The sequence below is a fragment of the Elephantulus edwardii genome, unplaced genomic scaffold (assembly GCF_000299155.1).
Source record: "Elephantulus edwardii isolate Elephantulus edwardi_28Jun2011 unplaced genomic scaffold, EleEdw1.0 scaffold00133, whole genome shotgun sequence".
In the NCBI taxonomy this organism is placed as follows: Eukaryota; Metazoa; Chordata; class Mammalia; order Macroscelidea; family Macroscelididae; genus Elephantulus; species Elephantulus edwardii.
The window spans coordinates 2,683,814-2,686,444 of NW_006399883.1; the positions used below are offsets into that span (position 1 = coordinate 2,683,814).

At 37.1% G+C, this 2,631-nt stretch overlaps 1 protein-coding gene across 1 annotated transcript; it reads right to left on the reverse strand.

Moving 5' to 3' along the window:
- Nucleotides 1-1,379: 1,379 nt before the first annotated feature.
- On the reverse strand, nucleotides 1,380-2,306 carry LOC102869360 (olfactory receptor 6F1-like). The gene has a single exon (XM_006894007.1). It carries the CDS (start codon nucleotides 2,304-2,306, stop codon nucleotides 1,380-1,382), a length of 927 nt encoding a protein of 308 aa, XP_006894069.1.
- Nucleotides 2,307-2,631: the final 325 nt, after the last annotated feature.

Sequence of the window (2,631 nt, forward strand, 5' to 3'; positions counted from 1 at the left end):
TGTGTGTGTGTGTATATGTATGTATGTATACTGTTCTAATAGCTCTTGTGGCCTCGTGGCAAAAAGTTGTATTGCAATACTAAAGGTACGAAGCCATCAGCTGTTGATGGAGAATGAAGGACAATCCCCTATTGTCCAATTAGTTGCTTCTGAAAACCCACCAGAGGGTCAACTATGGGTTGATTCTGACTTTATGGTACACAACAACACAACAACAGTAGATAGGGAGCTCTGGTGGTCTAGTAAGAAGCAGCAGCACTGAAATCCCAAAGGCACATGGTTCAAATCTACCAGCTACTCTGCAGGAGAATAGATAATCTTTTCCCAAGCAGTTTATTCTCTCTGAAAACCAGCAGAAGGGTCAGCTATGTGTCATTTCTGACTTTATGGTACATATCTACAGTATACAAAGATTTGTGCTGTTAGTTCAAAGGTAGGCAGGTCAGATCCACCACTGCTCCATGGGAGAAAGATTGACATCCTTTCCTGTGTGATAAAGAGCTTATTTAAAAAAAAAAAAGACAAACTCTTAGAGGGTCACCTATGAATTGGTTCTAACTCTATGTCAATGAGTTTTGAATTTTATTGATGTGGATTGCTTCTTAAACAACCATGGCACATAACACTTAAAATTTTTAACTCTACATGTGTCTTAGTATATTGTATTAAAGAAAATATTACACTAAAATAATTGAGCACATGATTTTACCTATCATTCTGTTTAAATAACTGTTCCATACATCTTTGAATTTCATATTGTTATTATTGTAATTTTCCCCTTTTTGTAAGTATAAAAAAGAAAGTAACTTATAAAAGATGCATAAATTTGTAATATTTTTTGTTACATACCCTTTTTACCATATATGTTTTATGTTTCCTTTTTAAAAACGCATGATAAAAGCAAGTTGAATTCGACCTAGAAAATTTTCCATAAAAAACTAAGATTTACTTATATCTAAAACTCCTATAGCTAGAACCAACTCATTATATTTGGGTTTACTGTTAAAAATTATTCAATAGAGCTAACACTAACCAAAGAGCAAATAAACTCAGGCATTGCTTTTTCAATTTTCCCCCTTTTTCCTCAACAACTAAACCCAGATTTAGTGATACTGAGTAGATTCCAGCTTAAAGAAAGCTTGTAAATATTAAGAGGAACAGACGCTCTTATTTTACTTCTACTGCCCATCTGTTAAATTTTAATTCTATATCTTATGAGTCCCCATGAATCATACCAACTCTCTACTAACAGCTCTCATACAATAGAATATTAGTTTTGCTTTCTTCCTTGAAGTCTTTGTATGTGTGTTTATATGTAGATCTATCTACAGATACTGACAAATACTCGGAACATATGCATTTGTGATGTTAGAGACAATTTATTTTCTCTTCCACTTCTTTATCAATATTTCTCTTACTTCCTTATTACGAAGCGTATAGATGAAAGGGTTTAGAACTGGAGTCACCACAGTGTTTAAGACATGGACTGCCTTTGTCAGATCCAATGCATCCTTGATTGAGGTTCTAACATGAAGAAAGATGGTGGATCCATACCAAATGAGCACCACAGTTAGGTGAGAGGAACATGTAGAGAAAGCTTTGCTTCTGCCACTGGCTGAGGGGATCCTGAGGATCGTACTAATGATGAAAATGTAGGAAATCAAAGTGATGAGGCAGGAACTTAGAATGACCACAAAAGCAATCACAAACGCCACAAGCTCCACCGCTTGTGTGCTGGTACAGGCCAGGGCAATCCAGGGGGCAATATCACAGAAGAAATGGTTGATGGCATGTGGGCCACAGAAAGAGAGGTCACTGATAAGCACTGTGGGCACTGAAATGGCCAAAAACCCACAGACCCAGGAGCCCAGAGCCAACTGTGTTGAAAGCAGGCTGCTCATGATGGAACTATAGTGTAGTGGGTAGCATATGGCGAGATAACGGTCATACGCCATCGCTGCCAGCAGGAAGTATTCTGTGCAGCCTAATGAGAAAACAAGATACATTTGCAAAAGGCAACCCATGAATGATATTTTCTGGCTTTTCCCGAGGAGGATGGCCAGAGCCTTAGGGACTGAAGCTGTGGTGTACCAAATCTCCAAGAAAGAGAGATTGCTCAGAAAGAAGTACATGGGGGTATGGAGCTGGTTGGAGGTACCCACCAACATCAAGATAGCAACATTACCACCAACTGTGAGAACGTACATCACCAGAAAAAGCATGAACAGAGACAGTTGAAGGGCCTGGGAACCTGGGAAGCCCAACAGAAGAAATTCTTGAGAGGAAGTTTCATTGTATTTGTTCATTGTGTCACTGAAAGAAAATAGGAAAAAAGAACAAATTCTAGAACAAATTTTGGAGCAAATTATATAGCCCCTGAAAAAGAAATATTGATAAGTTTATGAAGAATGTCAATTGAATGTAGTGATTCAGATATGATGTACTGTTAAGTTCCATTTATTTACCTGCAGCTGTACATGGTTAATATCAATTACTCTATGCACCATTTAGTCATTCACTGCATTAAAGTATTCATTTTGGAAGATTCCATGCAAAAACGTCATAAAGTTTTTAAAAGTTTGCAAATTTGATATTCAAGATTCAAATTTAATTTCTTTGATACCATCAATC

What these genes read in the sequence shown, in the direction of transcription:
- LOC102869360 (XM_006894007.1), bottom strand. Translation starts at nt 2,306, where the DNA reads ATGAACAAATACAATGAAACTTCCTCTCAAGAATTTCTTCTGTTGGGC.